Here is a 19,305-nt window from a genome sequence, read left to right on the forward strand (position 1 = left end):
CTTTCCCTTTCCCTTTCCCTTTCCCTTTCCCTTTCCCTTTCCCTTTCCCTTTCCCTTTCCCTTTCCTTCCCTTCCCTTTCCCTTTCCCTTTCCCTTTCCCTTTCCCTTTCCCTTTCCCTTTCCCTTTCCCTTTCCCTTTCCCTTCCCTTCCCTTCCCTTCCCCTGCCATACTGGCAGCACTCCTGGTCGCTGGCGCTCCCTAAGGGCTTTGGTTATACACAGATGGGGACTTGTCCCCCATTGCTCCTGGCCCTGACCAGGTCCCATCAGCTGCTGTGGCCGAGCTGCAGGCTCCTGGCGACTCTCTCGGCTCCCCCTGGGCCCCCCCAGTTCAGAAGCCCCCCTGTTCACTGCACTGGAGTGCTCTGCTGCAGGTCATGCTGACACTGGAGCTGCTCACCTCAGAAACACATATGCAGTGTGTAACAACCAGCAAACTGAAATGTGATTAATTTGAAAACAAAATCTTTAAACCAGGAGTAATAGTTAAAAGTGTAAGCCAATCTCATCAGATTAGTCTAGCCCCAACATCTTGGCAGCCACAGTAGCTGTTAACAAATCCCTAGAAGAATGCATAAGAACAAGGTACTTATTTAGTAGATATTCCTCTGGTATGCCTTCTAAATTCCAACAGGTTTGTGATGTACAGTCAGATTTTTTATCTTTGTGTGCTGTAGCCTTAAAAGATTTTTTTGTCTGTGAATTTACCTAATCACACTTTTGGGTTGCATAATCTGTCATTTAAAACTTCTTGTGGCAGTGATTTCCAGTTTAGCTATGCCCTGTGAGGAAAAAATACTTCCTATTGTTTTGAATATAGAACCTAACCATTTAATATAATGCCCTTAGATTTTATATTACAAGGAATAAAACCCCATCATTTCTGGTTCGTTTTCACTGTGGCACTCTTACAGACCTTTACCAGATCTCCTTTGACCACCTCTTACCCAGACTGGAGGGACTTACCATATGGAAGCTGTCCCATATCTTCTGTCACCTTGTCCCCTTTCCCTATAGCTTTCCTAGTTCCAGTAGATCTGTTTGAGTTAGGAAGAGATCAGAACTGCATAACGTGTTCAAAATGTGGGCATATCGCAGACTTTTTTAGAGTGGCATAGTCATAGTCATATTTTCTGTTTTGCTGTTTCAAACCCCTGCCAAAAACTAATATAACTGAAGAACACATCATGCGCTTGACATGCTCTAGCATCTTTGAATTAAAATATACACATAAGTTTTCTCCAATGCATAGTCAATAGAAAGATGTTTGCTTATATGTAATTTTAGATATCATTTAGCTGTCTGAGAGATCAAAATATAGTGCCAGGTTCTGATGTGAGTTATACTGAGGATACTCCATTGAAGTTGACAGGTCCAATCAATATACAGCATGCACTGACATGAAGAGGATTCATGACATTCTCTGAATACTATATAGGCACAGACAATGATTGCAATTGCACTCATCATTATGTAATTTCTAGGAGATATATTCTAGCTAATAAGCTTCATGTACTAAGTAGTCTGTATATAATTCAGATCAAGTAGTGTAATCTAAATTAATTGTATTCTTTATTTATTGCACTTTTAAAACATCAAGTAGCATGAGCACATAACAGAATGCAAATTACTTCAAAATGTAAGAAGATGCTGTAGCAGTTTCTACTTACAACACTATGTCTGACTGAAGGGAAAGTCATTTCAGATTTGGAGTTTTCAGCTAAAGCATGCCACATCTATGTGACACATTACAGGCAGACAGACAGCATGTGATATGCCTTTCATGCCAATGAGACTTGATTCCATTCTGCAAAAACTGCAACATTAACTGAATAATGTTACTGCATATGATTTAGATCTGTATACTTTCAATATTCTATACGGCATAATATACAGCATCAAAAATAGTGTATGAGACCTCTATATAGAAATAGAAGGAATAAAATATAACACTATATTTGGCTGCATTTTCTTTTGAGCATAGAAGTAATTTATGTTCACATTTTCACTTTGGCCTTGAGTCCTAGGGATGTCTCTTAATATTCCTGGGCCTCATGTTAAGATTCAGGGTGACACTGTCCTTTTCTATTTTAAGGCTTTCAGCTGAAAGTTGCTATATAATGGGTAGACTATTAGTGTATTAACATTGATTATTTTGCGACACATTTTTCAGTCCTTTTCCACTATACCTGAAAGCTCAAGATTTCACCAACTTTGTCAGCCAACAGAAGACAAGCCCATTATTACAACCTCTGTACCTGCAGAGCACTGGGAATTCTTCTTGTGCTGTTTCACATATGGAAGTCACACACAAACAAAAAATATTCTCATGAGGTGAAAGAAAGTGGATAGTCTCGTAAGCTTTTCTCGTATGTTCAGACAGGCTTTTTTTGGCATCTAGTTAAGGCTCGTACTCCTCAACACCTCCTCTATGCTTTTTTTTTTTTCCTAGACTGTGAAACAAAAGCATTTATCCAACCTCTTAACCAACGTATGTAGTTTTTAATGACAGCAATCACATTTGTCTAAACACACAATCTACCTGACATGTGACTAGCTGAAATGGAGTAGGAGGTCTTAAATTCTGTATTGCCACTATTCAGTGCAGTAAATTTTTCTGGGATTTCCAGATATATGGTTGTTGTAAGTGCAAATTGTCTGTTCCACTGTGACTCCATCAGACATATTGCACACATGTAGATCAAATTCAGAGCATGTCCACAGAATCCACTGAACCTTGTGCACCACGGTAGCCTCTTCTGCAACATGTGCCCTTATGCTATTGAGTCAGCACAATCCCTGGTACATAAAGTTTGTTGTCCAGACATGGCACAGTGCAGACCCACATTACTTTCCCAGAATTTTCCAGATGAAACATGGAAGCGTCTGTTTTCATGTGTTGTGATGCACTGTGATACATACCTCCTTCTTCTAGCCTGTGTCCAGGCACTCCTAGCAAAAAACACAGTGGAACAGTTTAGATGTTATATCCGGAGATTATCATTATCAGTGGACTTTGTTTTAGCCAACACTACCATTACACAGGTGTGAAGTGGTATTAAAAAGCATGTCAGTTTGGTGTAATTTACTTTACTGGGCAGTTGGTCAGTAAATAGGAAGACTCAGATGAGCAGTAGCCCACATAACTGCATTCCAAAGTGGCTACATTCAAACCATTTTGTGTCTGGAATCTAAGAAGACATAGTAATAATGTCCTAAGGTAATAAGCCTTACTGAAAGGCAAAAACATCAGGGCCAAGACTGGCTTAGAATAGTCTAAAGTATACATTAAGGAGGTACCTCTTACATCTTCTTTTAAACAAAAGAGCCTCTATTTCCTAAATCTGTACTTGACTTTATTTGACTCTATAATCACAATGATTTTCCCACTCTTAAAAAAAAAATATTAAGACAAAAAGATGCATTACTTTATAATGTCATAAAAGTTAACTCTGTGAATTACAGAATTTTCAATGTACAGCCTTCATCTATCAGCTTCATCTGCCACTATGGGTACCTCAATCCATAATGGAGTTTGTCAGACCTCCCTTCCAGCCACCATACAACTCTGGAGAATCCTAAATCCAGAGATTCTTATGATTTTTATGTTAAGCTGCTTGGCCACCAAGTCTTCATTCCAACATGCTCAGCACCTCAACCTCCATGGGTACTTAGTAGTGAATTGGCTGCTACCTAAAACAGAGAGCACATGTATGAAGACCTATACTATAGCTCTTTTGTCCAGCGGTTCAGCTGTTAGAAAATTCACCCAGGACAGGACAGACTTACCCAAAGTGAGGTCTTATCTGTGCTTGCAAAATTCAGAACCTTTTTGGGAGGAATGACCCAGTCTTCAGGATGTAGGGCATTTTGGAGTAAGGAAGCTTCTCTAATTCCCTCTGATCACAATTACTCCTAGTCTTTCATATTATAACTAAATATTGATTGTCTGAAAGGCAAAGACTACTCACTTTTGCAATCCGTAGCTAAGGTTTTCACTGAAGAAAAGATATGCACCTGAAAATGTTCAGCATCAGTCACTACAAACCCCTTGTCACCTCAAACTGGCTAATTACTGTGTGTGATCTCAGTCAAGAGCCAATAACAAGCTCTATGCCTTTGTCTTATTGGGATATTTGTATCAAATGTGGTTTTAATGTGCAGCCTGATAACCAATAAAAGATTTGGTGCAGGTTCAGTCAGGGTGTACTCTGACTCACCAAAGAGAGAATAGGGAGATAAGCATTACTCTTATTGAAGCAGTTGTTAATTGGCCAGTCAGGCACATAAGATAACATCTGATCTAGCAAAGAAACATATCTAAGGAAGAAAAAAAAAATACTTATTTTAATTAAGAGGGATGGTGAGATTATCTCCCAAACAAGAAAGAAATCAATCCATTTGAGGAAAAACAGATTAGATCTGTTTAGACTCCTGGGGAGGACATACAAAAGAAGATTGGTTATAAAAAGCAAGTGTCTTGCACAAGGAAAAGGACATTACCCGAGGCCTAATGTATACAGAAAATAGAACTCTTTATAAACTGAATGTTTAGGAAATCTTGCAGAATAACAGCTGGATAAAAGGGGAGACATACTGCTGACATAATCCCTGTGTCAGTAGAACAAACATCAGTTTTATTTCTCTTTTTTGTGTCTTATAAACATTTGTAACTATGTCCTATTTTTGTTTGTTTCTTTCTTTGTTTTATCTCAGCCTGGCTTAAGTTTGTTTTCAAAGTGTAAGTGGACAGAAAAACATCTTTACTTCTTTCTTTAAAATTGGACGCTGAGATGACTTATCTCCATAGCTCCACAGCATGTTCTTCAGGGAACCCACTGGTAACAGAGTTGAGTATGCACAGTGGGACTGTGTAGGAGCAGCAGGTGATATCACAAGACAGAGGGCAGGAGGGGCTGACAACCAGGAAGGTTCTTAGTCATGCTGCTAAGATATGAACAAACGTACAAAACCTGAGGATCTTTGGAGAACATGTGACACTGCTGTTTGAATGATCAGTCTGCTGAACAATACTGAGTGGAGCAGGAGCTGGAATGCAGATACCCATCCTTGTCTTCCTGCAGTATGACTACAGAGTCCGTGCTTTGCCTCACCTTCTAGCCCAATGCATAGTTCTGTTCACTGAGCACCTACTTCAACAGGAAGGGGTGAGGATACTCTCACACCAGAATATACTGTGGGCTGCAGTTAGGTCATCTGCTGCAAAATAACTATTCAACACGACTCATGTAGAGAAGGAAATTGAATTCACCTCTTCTCACCACCACTGAGGTGTTAGATAAAAGAGGGACTCTCCGCTGGCCATCTTCGAGGTGAACCTAACTTCAGATTTTGAAAGGCAACATGTACACATCCAGCTGCAAGAGACCTGTGCATCGCTAGACCAATGAGGATCTTTCAGTGCCTGACATGTTTGCTTCTGCCATTCTCATTTTGTGGCTTAACTTTCTTCTGACGTCATGGTTGGCATCTCTGGAGCCTAATTCAAAGCACTCTCTGTGGAGGCTGCACAAGTACTGTTTTTAGTTTTATCTGTCCATTCAATCTAGAATAGCAAAGGATGTTGTAACAGTAAGAGTGATGAAAGCCCAGCTTCTGTTCTTTCCCTTATCAATTCCCTTTCCCATTTGTTCCACTCCCTGCTGGCCATAGCTGGCCTTGAAACTAGAACTAATGATACCATGCCTTATTGCTAATCTTGTCATTTGGAAGAAACATTAATGATACCTATGATCCTGATCCAGGCTTTGACACTCTTAATTTCCAGGATAAACTTCTGAGCTCCTAATCTTTTCCAGCCCCTGGCAATATACATTTTATAAGGATCCTTTTTCCTAGGAGTCCCTGTGAATAATAGTGCAGGGCGAAACATTTAATAGGCTGATCATTGGGTAAACACTACGTGACAATTTTTCCTGAGATCACTATAAATCTACATAAATATTTATAGCCTGAACAAATGAATATGAAATATTTTACTGATTTTGTGAGGAGTGAAAGCTAATAAAATATTTGTTAAGGTCTATCTTTTTTTTTCCTACTAAATATCTGATAGTGTTATCCTGTAAAATTAACCTAATTGAAACTGAGCAATTTTATACATATCCAAAATGCTACTAAACTCACTAGTGCAAACTTTGAGATTATAAATTTTAACATAGCAAGACTATATATGACTTTTCCCAAAGAAACCAAATATGTCATACAGCAACTTAAATGAAGATTCTGATCTCTGAAGGTACCCACAGTTAAGTAATGCATGCTTTCAAAATGTAACATGATCCTTGTTGTCTTGGTCATTCAGCATTATCAGGCATACTTCCCTTTCATAGTAAACAAACTTATCAAGACTTTATTGAAATGAAAGACAAAATTAGATTACAGACTGATAATAAATGAGACCTCATCAGGAAGGAAGGGAGACAGCAATACACTGTAGAATTTGTAGTAGAGTTACCAGTTTGCTTCAATTATTGTTTTTATGAAAATAAGAAATATCACAGAATCACAGAATCATTCAGGTTGGAAAAGATCCTTGGGATCATCGAGTCCAACTCTACAAAGTTCTCCCCGACACCATATCCCCCAACATCTCATCCAGACGACCCTTAAACACATCCAGGGATGGTGACTCCACCACCTCCCTGGACAGCCTATTCCACTGTCTTTTTGTGAAAAAATTTTCCTAATGTCTAGTCTGAACCTCCCCTGTTGCAGTTTAAAGCCGTTCCCCCTTGTTCTGTCACTAATCACCTGTGAGAAGAGACCAGCACCAACCTCTCTACAGTCTCCTTTCAGGTAGTTGTAGAGAGTGATGAGGTCTCCCCTCAGCCTTCTCTGCCTCAAACTGAACAGTCCCAGCTCCTTCAATCTCTCCTCATAGGATCTGTTCTCCAGGCCCTTCACCAGCTTCATTGCCCTCTGCACTCGCTCCAGCACCTCGATATCTCTCTCGTATTGAGGTGCCCAAAACTGGACACAATACTCCAGGTGTGGCCTCACCAGTGCAGAGTACAGGGGGACTATCACCTCCCTACTTCTGCTGGTCACACTATGGCTGATACAAGCCAGGATGCCGTTGGCTTTCTTGGCCACCTGGGCACACTGCTGGCTCATGTTCAGCTGCTTGTCAGTTAGAACCCCCAGATCCTTCTCTTCCAGACAGCTCTCCAGCCACACCTCCCCAGGCCTGTAGCCATGCATGGGATTGTTGTGGCCCAAGTGCAGGAGCTGGCACTTGGCCTTGTTGAAGCTCATCCCATTAACATTGGCTCACGGATCCAATCTATCCAAGTCTCTCTGTAGAGCCTCCCCATCTTCATGCAGATCGACACTCCCGCTTAACTTGGTGTCATCTGTGAACTTACTGATGATACACTCTATGTCCTTATCAAGATCATCAATAAAGATGTTGAACAGAAATGGTCCCAGCACCGAGCCCTGAGGAACACCACTTGTGACCGGCCACCAGCTGGATTTAGCTCCACTGACCACCACTCTCTGGGACCGTCCATCCAGCCAGGGCTTGACCCAGCAGACCGTTCGCTCATCCTGACCATGAGCAGCCAGTTTTTCTACGAGAATTCTATGGGGAACTGTGTCGAATGCTTTTCAAAAATCCAGGTAGACAATATCCACAGCTTTTCCCTCGTCCAATAGTCAGGTCATTTTGTCATAGAAGGAGATCAAGTTTGTCAGGCAGGACCTGCCTTTCATAAACCCATGCTGACTGGGCCTCATCCCCTGGTTGTCCATTATATGACTCTTAATGGCACTCGAGATGACCTGCTCCATGACCTTCCCTGGTACCGAGGTCAGACTGACAGGCCTATAGTTTCCTGGATCCTCCTTTCTGCCTCTCTTGTAGATGGGTGTCACATTTGCCACCCTCCAGTCCAATGGGACGTCCCCAGTTAGCCATGGCTTCAGGTAAATCATGGACAGCAGCTTGGCGAGCACATCTGCCAACTCTTTCAGCACCCTTGGGTGTAACCCATCCGGTCCCACAGACTTGTGTGCATCCAAGGGGTGCAGCAGGTCTCTGACCACCTCCTCTTCAACTGTGCTGACCTCAGTCTGCTTCCCCTCCCCATCTCCCAGCTCATGAGGCTGGGTGTCCAGGGAACAGCCAGTTCCACTGCTAAAGACTGAGGCAAAGTAGGCGTTGAGCACCTCAGCCTTTTCCTCATCCTTTTTTACCATGTTTCCCTCTGCATCCCGTAAAGGAGGGAGATTTTCCCTAATTGTCCTTTTGCTGTTAATGAATTTATAGAAACATTTTTAATTATCCTTAACAGCTGTAGCCAAGTTGAACTCTAGTTGTGCTTTGGCTCTCCTGATATTCTCCCTGCATAACTTCACTACATCTTTATAGTCTTCATGAGAGACCTGGCCCCTCTTCCAAAGGTCATAATATCCCTCTGTTGCTTCCTGTAGTTTCTAGGAAATCATTGTCTTGGGACAAAGATACCCTGGAAGGGAAGTGTGGCCTCTTTTCTGCTCCATTTATGCTGGACGTCCATGAGGAAAGAAGTCATAGTTTTCGTAAGTCCTCAGCAGATATTCACATCCTTTGGCAGTGTGTATATCAGAGGAATGCCCAGTACTTACTCCCATGCTACTTTCTCTGAGACCATCTATAGTGTCAGGCAGAGATGAAGCTACAGAAAGTGGTTGGTTTCCCTCATTTTCTTTGATGCACCAATACTCATCTTCTTAGGAGATTTTCTCTATAATCTTGGGAAAGGGGCAATAGTCTTGTTCAAATGTCCATCCATTAGGGTCTTTAAAATAGAGAAATAGAGCTGAATGACTGTAGTTTGTCTGATGTTGTTCAGAAACATGGAAGGATCCTGTAACTCTTATAATGATAACTCTGTGTTATACAGTAGTACAGAGCACCAGTAATCAAGAACTATTCAGTAGGAGGCAGGAAACTCCTAGTATTTGTCGCATCCCTTTTTTGTCATACAAGTCCTTTAGTATTTCTTTTACACTTTGATACACTTGCAGTACAGGGCAGCTATTGATTACAGCACAGCTTCTGCACACTGTGTGCTAGATCATACCCTAAACTGTATGGACAGAAAAGTTTTAAAGAGTAATAAAATGTTCCCTCAAGCATTAATACTCACTTCCATAGCTCCTCTTTTGATGAATCATTTGTATATAGTAGTCAAACTGGTAACTCAGGTAATTTTTTATCTTCTTTTAGACCTTTCTATGAGTTGTACATTATTAGAAAGTTAATGTAACAATGTATGCTTGTAACTACAATGGCTCTGTTATAAACCCTACTTTTTAGGATTTAATATCTCATCTGGTTTAAATCACATTGGAATAAAGTTTGGTTTCCAGAGCCCAGATGCACATTTGTTTTACAAAAAAAAAAAAAAAAAAAAAAAAATTTAGTCAGATAGGATTTATTTGTAATATAAAGATCAGCAAGAAAATTAATTTTTCCAGTATTTCTACTTTCTTTGGCAAAAAAATAAATTCACAAGTATGTAATTGAGGAAGAATAAACATTTGGATGCCGTAATTAGAAAAGTTGCCTTATTCTTTATGAAAACTAACTCCCCATAGTATTCTGTTTGGAGATCCAATTGCAAGATATTCACCACCCAGCTCTTTCTTCTGATACCACACAAATTCAGACATCCTTTTTGGGACATTTGCAGTATTTTAGACATGTAGTCATAAGACAGTTATTTTTGTCCATTCTATTTCTTTCATTTCCATGATTTCATGCATTAGTTTTTCTAAGTTGTGTGAGGGGGAAAAAAAGCCCTAAGTCATAATGACATGATGTTAATCATATCAACAATTTCAGGGTAAACAATACTTTGTTAAGCTACATTTTTAAGTGTGACATTATTAAGCAAAGTGTGTTTGCATCTACCTTTGTTGGGTTTTGTTTGTTTGTTTGTTTTTTCTTTTTCTTTCTTTACTTTTTTTTTCTTTAGTAAAAACTGTGGAGATAAACCAGATGTTGCCATATACTACTGGTAGGGATAAGATTGATCACAGCAGAAATTATGCATACTAAGAGTTAGGTCATGTCTCAGACATATGGACATGCACAACTGAAAGAAGACTCCTGCAGTTGAGCCTTCCCTATTGCTTTCTTGGGATTTTAGGTCCAGGTGTAAAGAAGTAAGCAGGTGTTGGAAGGACTTTATCTTCACTAATGTGCCAGCCAGCACATCTGAACAGACACAGTGATGTACATAATCTGCTGCTCAGAAGGCCCATGAGCTTCTTTCCTATATTTCGCTAGGCTAAAAAATTCTTAAGTCTGCATTTTCCATGTGCTTCTCAACATTATATGTCATTCTTTACGGAGAACAGGTTTGGAATACCGAAGTCTGTCCCAAAGGAAAAACAGCATGTAGTTGAACAGATAACAAAATGTATAATGACCTAAGAAGTAGAGAGAATTAAAATTACCTCAGGAGAATGACTATTATAATTTCTTTACTCCTGTGCAGTTTGCTTTCTACAAAGCTATTATTAAATGTAACTTAATGATGGAAAGGGTTTCGCATCCTACTTTAAGCACAGATATCAATCATCAAAGAAATTACTAAAGTAAACTACCATCATATATATATATAGCCAAGATGTTAACTTTTCATTCATGATGATCAAAACCCAGGCAACTACTTTGATCACTAGTTGACATCATGGAAAAAAAAAAAAAGTTAACAGTATTGTTAACTTCCTTTTTCTATGTCTCACAACATCTCCCTCCAAAATAACCCTTTCATTAAAAAAAAAAAAATTCTTGAAAATAAATTAATAAGGTAGACAGTGTATGATAAGAGGTGAAGTCCTTTACTGAGTGGTTTTGACAGCAATGTCATAGCTGATTTTTGTTCATCAATATGTTAGACAAAACAATGAAATTAGTAAGACATGTATATTATTAATTTATCAAAATATGTCAGTAGTAAGTGGTAAACCATGTCATGAGACCAAGAAAAACACTGCAAAATAATGGAAACATAGTTGCTAGCATATCAAATGTAGTTTGATCATCAGTCTGTGTCAGATTGGCAGGTGTGTCTGTGAATGAATTTTTTATTCTACAGAAATGCTCCTATCCTATAAACTACATTTCCATTTCAATATTTGAGACAGTCATATAATTGTTTTCAGTAGTGAGCATTACTTACATACCATGCAATACTGCAGAATACATTATTAGAGTGAAAATCACATTATTTCTTCTATATCATACATGATTGAAATACTTTTCTATGCATCATTTGTCCATCATTTTTATTGCACAGTATGTTCCCAATTCTTAATTAGAACGAGGAAGTTTACATTAAACTCTGAAAGGGTTTTGAAAAGACACCCCAGCATTCCTCTAAGTGTAAGACTACACGGAGAAGGACACACTCTCAGGCAAATGCAGGAGCTGAGGTTGTTTTGGTGCTTAATGTCATATCAGACATAGATCCATGGGCCCAAATTACATCCTACGTAGACTTTTTTCCCTACTTCCCTGCTTCCCCTGCTTTTTCCCCAGCCTTAGCTGCAGCATGACACAGGATCTGCAATGGTGAATATATGCTTCTTGGGAATTCCTTTGCTTATATCATGGGAATTCTGCCAGGTTGATTAAATCATCTGTAGCTCAGTGGAACAGTAAAAAATTGCCAATAATGGGCATGAACCTACATCTATATTTGCTACGTATTTTCAATTCGATAATTTTCCTTGATATAAATAGAACATGTGTTAATAGCACCTGTCACTTCTTTATAGCTTTCTGCATAACAGGAAAAATCCACAGGAATAATAGGTGCCCCTTTGCTTATTCATATGATAACCCTAAACATTAGACACACATTCAAAGATCACACCAAAAAGGAATGAAACTTCCAAATAAGAGATAGATTCTGATTGGCCCAGTAGAGTTGCATTGTGAGGGATAGATCATATATAGAGGACTTCATAAATAGTTCAGCATTGAGGTGTAGTAAATATAACACATCTGTTTTAACAACATATTTCCATTCCTTATTTACTTTATACCTAAAACCAAATACTGATTTTATGTCAGCAAGTCAAAACGTCCAACATCTCTCAGTGAGTTACTAATCATACATTTACTCTTCTGCAGGCATGAGCATCATGCAACAAATCGCAGTTACACTTTTCTTCTGGATTCTGTTTATAATTCCGTCTCCTTCATGGAGTTAGTGTAACGTTCTGCACAGCTTCTGTCAGCCATCTTTTCAACAGGCTACAAACATATTTGTTAATGAGGATTTTTTTTTAACTTCATTGGTTAGAAAAGAGAGATAGAGCATATTTAATCACTGAATTTTCATCTGTTACATATTCAAATACAGTGCTGCTAGGCAAGAAATTGAAGTGTATCACTGAAAATGAACAATGAAATGTAAAAAGTGTCCATATTAGACTGACTCTGCTCCTGCTGTGTCAATGGATGTCTTATTGTTAAATTTGACTAGAGCACTTCCTTCATTTCAGAGTGCTTTTGGAAATTCCATTTTCAGTAGTATTCAAGATATTTTGCAAAATAGGCAGTGCATTTGTAATACCTGGCGATATAGTGCAACAGTGAACTGCACAGCTAATATATGACCGGAATTTTCTGTTTGCACAAGTGACTTGGACAGATTGAACCCCTCTAAACTTGGTGGACTGCCCATGATTTATACTAATTTAAATATAATTGTAACAGATGTTTTGTTTTAAATTAAGCTGGTCTCTGTGGTTGTCTACTTTTATAATTAGAACTTGTCTAACTCTGTGCATTGGACACCATCTGCAAGGATTTAGTGCTAACTGTATGTATTGTGCATCCAGTGCTTTTCAGCTTAGGGTGAATTCAATATATCCAATACATTAAATCTTATTCTCAGGATGAATAATACCATGCTTTTGTTTTAAAACATGTCAATTTTTCTTAAGCTATCATTCTTTAATATTTAATCAGCACAGATAAATGCATTTCATTTGGCCTTAACTATGTGTCACAATAAGATAAGAGACAGGAAAGCTAATAAAGTAAATTGGTTAAGTTATCCAGAAGATAATGCTTCAGAATTTAGAATATGTAACTATATTTTTCAGAGTGGGTGTTGATTTAGCCTGTGGGTCTCTGAAAGACACAATTTGTGAAGGAAAGCTAATAGACAGCTTTAGTGGCTTGAAGAATTGGTGATTTTCTCTCAATTGTTTCCCTCAGTTGCTGTTTGTTTTGCTTATTACAGGATACTGTTCCAAAGACAATACTATGTAAGGGTTACATCTGGTGCGTGTTCAAAAACTAGAGGCGTAAAATGCCGAGGTGGGCTGGGGTGAACTGCGCTCTGAGAGCAGGCTTAGGATAACAAATTGCCTTTGCATGAGGGCCCTGGCATATAGAATCACTCACGAAGGTGGGTTGTCAAGGCAAAAGAGGTGTAACAAGGGTGATCACAGGGACTGGCAATTATTATTCCCCTGCCTTGTTTCTTCCACCTTCCTTCTTCTTTTTTCAAGTCATTTAGTGACCTGAGGTGAAATGGACAGGAATTGACAGCGTGCATGCTGCTGCTGGCATCAGAGTTGCTGCAGTTGCTCCCTGGACATGAAAGGAAGGGAAAAAAAGAAATAAGAAACCCAATTGTTGTTCTCTAAACATAACATATGTAAAGATAGTAGGTTTGCTTTAGTTGAAGCCAACCCCTTTTTCCTGTAGAAATTATTTTCCCCCCGCTGCAGTTCAGGAAAAAGATGATTTTTTGTCTCTCCCTCTCCTTGCCCGCACAAAGAAAACGTGGGTTGATACCATTTTTATTGTTCTGCTGGGGTGGGTTTCAGACCTTGCATTAGCATATTGAATGTCTAATTGAATTCGGGGGCTGTGTTAATCATCTTCTTTTGTTTAGGGGTGGTTGGTGAAAGGTGCCAGCAAATGATCTCTTTGGCTTGGGGTTAGTGTGGTGCTGCCACCCCAGGAAAAAGAAATCGAGAAGGGGGAGGGAGCTAGGGAAAGGCGAGTTGACTGAGTGATGTCTGGAGGGCGAACTCGTGTGTCTCTTTGGTGATGTTGTGTGCTGCTGTACTGAAATCCACCCCTCTGCTGGAGCTAAGGCAAGAGTTGGAGGCATCTGATGCTGCCGTTTCCAGGGTGAAATTTCTAAGGCTGATCACTAAGAACAACAACCAAAAAAACAAAAAACCTCAGCAAAAATAGCCGTCAGAATAGAAGATCCGGCATCTCCCAGTCCAACTGGCATAACCCAGACAGACGTTTGAGAACCATCTGCCTTTAAACAAGCCACACACACGGGAGAGGGGGAAAAAAAAAAAAAAAAAAAAAAAAAAAAAGACACTGCAACTCCCGACCATCACATATTTCACAAAAGGGCCAGAAGCAGAGCCGGTAGGAAAAGGGGCGAAAAAAGAGAGAGAAAAGCCTCCCCCTCTTCCCCCGATGAGTTTTTCGCAGTGCTCTGGTGAGGCTCGGAGGTGGCTGGCAGCGCAGGGGGCGGCTGCTGCCGCGGCTGGCGGGGCTCCGCGCAGCGCAGCGCGCCGGGCTGTCAGCACCGCCGCGCCGGACAGCTCCGCGCCGCTCCGCGCCGCTCCGCGCGGCTCCGCGCCGCGCCCCGCTCCCCGCCCGCCCGGCCGCGCCGCGGGGGCGCCGCCGGCGCCGGTCCTGCCCCAGCACAAGTACCTCTCCGCTGTCCGGGAACTACACTCCACTCTCCTCGCGATCAAACGGCATTGTCTCCTCACGGAATTGGCCGTCAGGAGTAATTATCCCGATTTTTTTTCCCCCCCTCTTTCTCTCTCTCCTTTGCAGGAACGACTCTTTGGGAACCTGGTCCACCCAGGGATGTAAAACTGTGCTTACCGATGCATCCCATACGAAATGCTTATGTGATCGTCTCTCTACCTTCGCCATTTTGGCTCAGCAACCTAGAGAAATAGTAAGTAACAAAGGGGGAAAAAAAAATCCAGTTTTAATGCAAAAGGCAACGGCGGGGGGGCTGCGGGGGGCGGGGGGGAACTGATAGAGCTTTCCTCTCAGGTATATTTCAGACGTTGCATTGAGGAATTGTTTAATATTGCAGGTAGGCAAATGTTAGTCTCCTGGTGTCTACAGTGTCTCAGAGAAATGAATTCCAGATTCTGTGATATAACTAAATTCTAGTGAAATTTGCATGTTCTCGAACTCTGAATTTTTCAGAGAAAGCCTTCTAATTGTGATGCAAATGTGTTCAAAACTTTTGTATTGAACAATTATTAACTTAACAAGCTTTTTAAAGGTTGCAAGCCTTTCCAGGGGAATGTACAGGGCTCTATTATTGCTCTTGGTAGGAAAACCCTAGATACTGTAGTTAAACAGATTGCAGATCTGCATTGGACGTTTTCAGCACAGATTTTCTGTATAGTCTGTTGATATGATGTAAGAAAGATAATCAAGTTTTCATGAGAAAGAGGGGACATTAAGTGTATAAGCAGACACTCCCAGTATTACTGAATGTAAAAATAGATAAGAAACAAATATTTGTGAAGTTATCCTGCTAAGGCATAATTTCGTTCCCCTGGTTTTGGAAGCATATGATCAGACTCTTTTTAATAACAAAGTAAACCAGTTTGGAACAAAGTGGTTGAAATAAAATTTTACTTTCTGCCTGAAATCTGGCCTAAAAGTACATCAGTCTTATCTCCTATTTGGGTGACAAAAGATATCTTGATAAATGTAATTTACAATACATCCCTGAGGCTTTCAAAAGGATTCTGGCAAACCAGGCACAGTATCCTTTCAAACTTTTAGATCTATGGTTTTTTTCATTTGTATTAGGAAATACCTATTTCAGAACATGAGCACATATGCACACAGGGAATAAACATTACCTGATATCTGATTATAATAGTTTCTTTTACAGCAAGGAAAGCGAGTTTGTTTTCAAGGTCATTTATTTATTTTCATTTTTTATTAATACACAGCATAGAAATGAAATAATTCTAAACTTGTAGCATCTTTACAGAAGGCTTATGATATTGTTGCCATAGATATCTTGCCATTCCTTCTAGACAATCAGAGGCCCAAGGAAATTAAGTGTGTGAGGATAGTGGATTGAAGTCAAAGTTATTAAAAGTCAGAAAGTTTGGTAATTCTGTAACAAGCATGAATCAAATTCTGAGACAAATTACTGGATGATCTTTAATATATTAATGTGAAACCGAGCTGTTTACTACACAATTCTAAATATTGCTGTTTCTCAAGAGAACTATATCTTTTAATTAATTTTAACTGGGGAGTAGTTAAACTTGTGCTAACATCACAGTCTCCTATTACACTGTAATATTACTACTTTTTTATTTTTCAAAATACCATGCGGGTATTATATGGGATTTTAAAGCTCAAAGGCCTCTGAGGAATGTATCAATAATTAAACAGATCTCAGAGTTATGTATGGATCAGTTTTGGAATTAAGTTGATTTCTGCTTCATAAGTAATATTACTGAAGCTATCTGTGACAGCGTGGCTGCTTTTAGTATTTTGCTTTTGTTGCTTTTTTTTCTTTTGACTTGTTTAAATTGCTGGAGGATGGTTTTTCTTCATGGTTGTCTGTTGTAACCTACAGATCATGGAATCATCTGGTACACCCTCAGTGACCTTAATAGTAGGCAGTGGTCTTTCATGCTTGGCCTTGATCACCCTAGCCATTGTCTATGCAGCGCTATGGAGGTATGTAATGGTTTGACAAAGCTGAATGTGAATACATAGTTATATTTAGTTGAATTAAAATTTAAAGTGAGCCTTAGATGCAACTTTTATTATATGGAAAAGAAAAAAAAAAAAAATGAAGCCAAATGTAGTGCATGTTTTGATCCCTAAATTTTTTTATGTGATGGATTAGTTTTACTCTCCTGGCCTACTGGTGATGGTATGGCCCACTCTTTCCCCTCTCCAGTGTAAATGGTATTGCTCTTTCAGGGGTGTATTCACAGTGCCAATTAACGTTTTACAGGATTCTTCTATATGATATGTTTCTTGTGAGGCTTCTGGCCTATACCTGTGACTGGTTTTCCCCCATTTACATTTCAAAACAAAATTTCTATGTGTTAAAAATGACATATCAAAGTGCCACATCGGATATTGCAGATTTAGGGAGGTTCAGTTAACTGGTTTTGAGATTATCCACTTTGGTGGATAATTTATAAGTTTCAATGAAGACCACAAAATTAAGTAGTCTCAAATAGTGTGGTGGTACATTCCAGTAACAGACATTCTTCCCATCTTGAGTTTACTGTATTAAAATATTATATTGACTTAGAAGTGCAAGAGATATTTATGGAGTAAATTAATTTGAGAAGTGATGAGAAATAGCATGATCTCTTACTGTAGAAGAAATAGAAAAGTAAGAGGAAAAGTTATGCAAAGGAATAAATGTTTTTAAAAAGCGAACATGGGTTCTCATTTAACTTTTTTCCATAATATAAGAAATATAGGTTCTTATGCGAGTAAGAACAAACACAGGGAGAAAATAATAATTTTTAGAGTAACGAAAAATCAACCAATAGAATTTTGCTTTTTTAGAAGCAGCTTGGTAATTTTACACCCTTTTCTCTTTCACTCTCTTATGTAGCCACAGAGACTTACAGGATTAGACATATATGTAATAAATATAGAATATCTAGTTACATAAGTTATAATAAAAAGAGTGTAAAAATGATCAGTTCTTGTCTGTCAAAGCTAAGAATGAGAGTATTTCAGGATATAATTCCCATCTGAAGAATTATAGTGTTATTTTTGCACTCCCTGGTATATTTAGCACTTGGATGGAAATACTGTCATGCTCAGTGGAACTGGTCTTCTCCATTATTTAAATTAGATATAATGAAGGAATTTTCTACAATGAGGGTGGTGAGACACTGGAACAGGTTGCCCAGAGAAGTTGGGAATGCCCCCTCCCTGGAAGTGTTCAAGGGGCTTTGAGCAACCTGGTCTAGTGGAAGGTGTCCCTGCCCATGCCAGGAGGGTTAGAACTGGATGATCTTTAAAGGTCCTTTCCAACTCAAACTAGTCTATGATTCTATGATTCTAGTAACTTCCAAGCGGATAAAAAAATGCATGTGATGTCCTATGGACATAGTGTGGGTTCTTGATCCAGCTGAAGAAAAGATAACTCATATAGATCTCAGTGTTCTATCAGTGAGATAATTTGAAAGTATTATGACAACTGTCATTTGGATCATTAACTTTTGCCTTCAACATGTTTCTCAAGAGCACATAGTAACTAATTATAGGGAGAAGATAGACACTGGAACTTAAATATATATAAGATTGTTTTATAAATCTAGGGGTAGGGACAAATTTGATAGTTTGTCCCTATGTCTGTATTTACATCTTGGAACACGCACCTTCCCTTTGAAAGGCAGGGCCTGTTTAGAAGTGATACAAGGTAGAGGTGTTCTGGTCCATAGAAGGGCTGTGTTAGCAGTCTTTTATGGTTGGCTAATTTGATCCCCCCAACTGAAAATTCAAAATGAAAAATAAATTCTATACCAGTCAAATATTCACCCTTCCCTTCCCTTCCCTTCCCTTCCCTTCCCTTCCCTTCCCTTCCCTTCCCTTCCCTTCCCTTCCCTTCCCTTCCCTTCCCTTCCCTTCCCTTCCCTTCCCTTCCCTTCCCTCCCCTCCCCTCCCCTCCCCTCCCCTTCCCCTTCCCCTTCCCCTTCCTCTTCCTCAATAGTGGGCTGACAGAAAAACTAAACTCCCTAGCTTAAGTCAATGCTATGAGCTCCTGCTTGCACTGTATTTACTCAGCCACTAAGATCCTCTATAGTCCATAGATACTCAGTGTTAGGAACTGGCCCAGGTGAATCAATAGTTAACAATTTAAAAAGTAGCAGCTTACTGACTGTGTGGACAAAGGGACTAGACTCTGCATTTGTTTGCAAACGCATAGAACTAGCCTTAACAACATTGTTATATTTTAAGGAAAAATGTGGGTTGTGGTATCAGGGTTCTTCTGTCTTCTTAACTAAAAAATGTAATGCTACATTACTTAGTTGATAGCTGAGCAAAATGGACTACAATTCATTCTATGTTCAAAGCTCAGCATTTCTTGTGGTTTCAACACCCTTTGTTATGACCTCCTCAGAGTGTCAGCTATGGGTGTAGAGTTCAGGAGGAGACAGCAATATTAACTAAGCTCCAGTGAGAATCATGTAGTATAGGTCATAGAATATATAAACATATGGCATGGTTTTCAGAGGAACTGAGCACCCTTAACATTCATT

The 19,305-nt window shown here is 39.5% G+C and overlaps 1 protein-coding gene across 5 annotated transcripts in view; it reads left to right on the top strand.

Annotated features, from left to right (window-relative positions):
- The window catches only part of ADGRB3 (adhesion G protein-coupled receptor B3), a 478,609-nt gene that overhangs the window by 358,589 nt on the left and 100,715 nt on the right, over nucleotides 1–19,305 (top strand). For all 5 annotated transcript variants that reach the window (XM_074895819.1, XM_074895821.1, XM_074895820.1 and 2 more), the window contains 2 exons: nucleotides 14,852–14,978; nucleotides 16,644–16,747. In XM_074895819.1, the coding sequence (XP_074751920.1) occupies nucleotides 14,852–14,978; nucleotides 16,644–16,747 (231 nt within the window). The remainder of the gene's footprint in view (nucleotides 1–14,851; nucleotides 14,979–16,643; nucleotides 16,748–19,305) is intronic.

The sequence above is a fragment of the Athene noctua genome, chromosome 1 (genome assembly GCF_965140245.1).
Source record: "Athene noctua chromosome 1, bAthNoc1.hap1.1, whole genome shotgun sequence".
In the NCBI taxonomy this organism is placed as follows: Eukaryota; Metazoa; Chordata; class Aves; order Strigiformes; family Strigidae; genus Athene; species Athene noctua.